Source organism: Chrysochloris asiatica, unplaced genomic scaffold, assembly GCF_000296735.1.
Source record: "Chrysochloris asiatica unplaced genomic scaffold, ChrAsi1.0 scaffold00064, whole genome shotgun sequence".
Taxonomy (NCBI): Eukaryota; Metazoa; Chordata; class Mammalia; order Afrosoricida; family Chrysochloridae; genus Chrysochloris; species Chrysochloris asiatica.
The window spans coordinates 7,737,763-7,739,400 of NW_006408582.1; the positions used below are offsets into that span (position 1 = coordinate 7,737,763).

The 1,638-nt window shown below is 47.3% G+C and overlaps 1 protein-coding gene across 1 annotated transcript in view; it reads right to left on the reverse strand.

Moving 5' to 3' along the window:
* Window positions 1-1,060, reverse strand: part of EPHX2 (epoxide hydrolase 2, cytoplasmic) — a 75,527-nt gene extending 74,467 nt beyond the window's left edge. Inside the window, exon 1 of the mRNA XM_006864436.1 lies at window positions 960-1,060. Coding sequence (XP_006864498.1) covers window positions 960-1,060 — 101 coding nt within the window. The remainder of the gene's footprint in view (window positions 1-959) is intronic.
* Between the last annotated feature and the right edge of the window lie 578 nt (window positions 1,061-1,638).

The window sequence follows — 1,638 nt, forward strand, 5'->3', positions numbered from 1 at the left end:
TTCACTGTCCAGCTTTCGCATGCATATGAGGTTACTGAAAATACCACGGCTTGGGTCAGGCCCACCTTAGTCCTCAAGCTGACATCTTTGCTCTTCAACCTGTCCACAATGAGTGGTCCTGCTAGTTTTTGAAATACTGGTGACATAGGATCCAGGAGGATAGTGACACACAAGCCACCACAATACCGAATATACCAATAACTATGGCACACTGAGAAAAGGTTAAGCTAATGTAAATATACATTAAAAATCACAGGTAACTTCAAAAACTAAAAAAATAAATTGTGCAACTTTTAAACCACCAAGGGAAAACCAGAAAAAAGAAAATATGATCAGCCCAATAAAAGGCAGGAAAAGAAGAAACAACAGAAGAGCTACTACATAGAAAACATGCAATATTATGGTGGAGCAACTGGTGAGTTTGAACCGCTGACCTTGTGGTTCAAATTGACCTTGCAGTCTAGTGCTTATCCTACAGCGCCACACCAAGACTCCTCTTTGGTTCCTGTTGTTGTTGTCAAGTGTCACTGAGTCGGTTTCGACTCACAGAGACCCTGTATAGTCCCTGAGGAGCGACTGGTGAGCTTGAACCACAGACCTTGTGGCACTGGTTTTGGGGTTAGTTTTGGTTTGGTAGCTGTTAAGTGCTGTCCAGTAAGTTGTAAATCATAACAACTCTGTAGGGTGTCCTAGGTGGGGCTGGTGGGTTTGAATCGCCAAGGCCTAATCACCCAGCACTAAAAAGACAATAGATTTACTTAGAAACACTGGTTAAGGGGGGAAAAAATTTAAAAGATTGGGCAATTATTTAACCTTTCACTAGGTTCTCTCCCTAAAGTAACATGAAAAAGGTACTGTAAGTTCCTCCAAATGTTAACTTTTCGGCTAGAATTCGCCTGCTGCAGGGAGCACCCACTTGCGCGGGTTCCCAGGAGGGTGCAGCGGCGCCAGGTCCTTACCTAGGAAGCGCCAGGGACTCCTCCGTGCGGCGGAAGGAGGCGGTGAGCGAAGGCAGAGCCAGCACCCCGTCCAGGTCGAACACTGCCGCGCGCAGCGCCATGGCTATCTAGCGCCGCAGCCTCACACTTAGGAAAGTGCTGGGCGGCTGGGCGGCGGGACTACGCAGGGACCGCAGAGGCCTTCCAGCCCGAGGGCCGCCACTTCCCGCCCAGCGCTGTGTCCCCACCACAGCCTTCCGGCTCCGCCTCCCCTGCTTCCAGAGTCAGACTGCAAAGCCGATGGTCACTTGAGACCAAAGTTTCTCTCCGCAGGCCTGGAGAAAAGGGAAGCCTAAGAGTCACAGCCAACGGACCCTTTAAGCGTGCGTGTGTGTTTCGGTGGTATATCCAATAAACTTAAACTTTCCTTACCCCTGTTTTCTAGATTCGGTGCATTTGTTTACAAATCTCTCACTATCCTAGTGCTCACATGTAGTCATGCCCTTCTCTTGTCAGAACATAATGTGTTTCTAGAACATCGTTCTCCAGGTGTCTTCTGCCCACCTAGAATATTCTGATTCAAATCTCTTTTGGAACGAGACCTGGAAGAATAAATAAATGACTATTGCTTCACCTTTGGACATTCTACACACTGCCTATAAATGTACAAGCTTTGTTTTTTTAAATCATTGATTCTCCA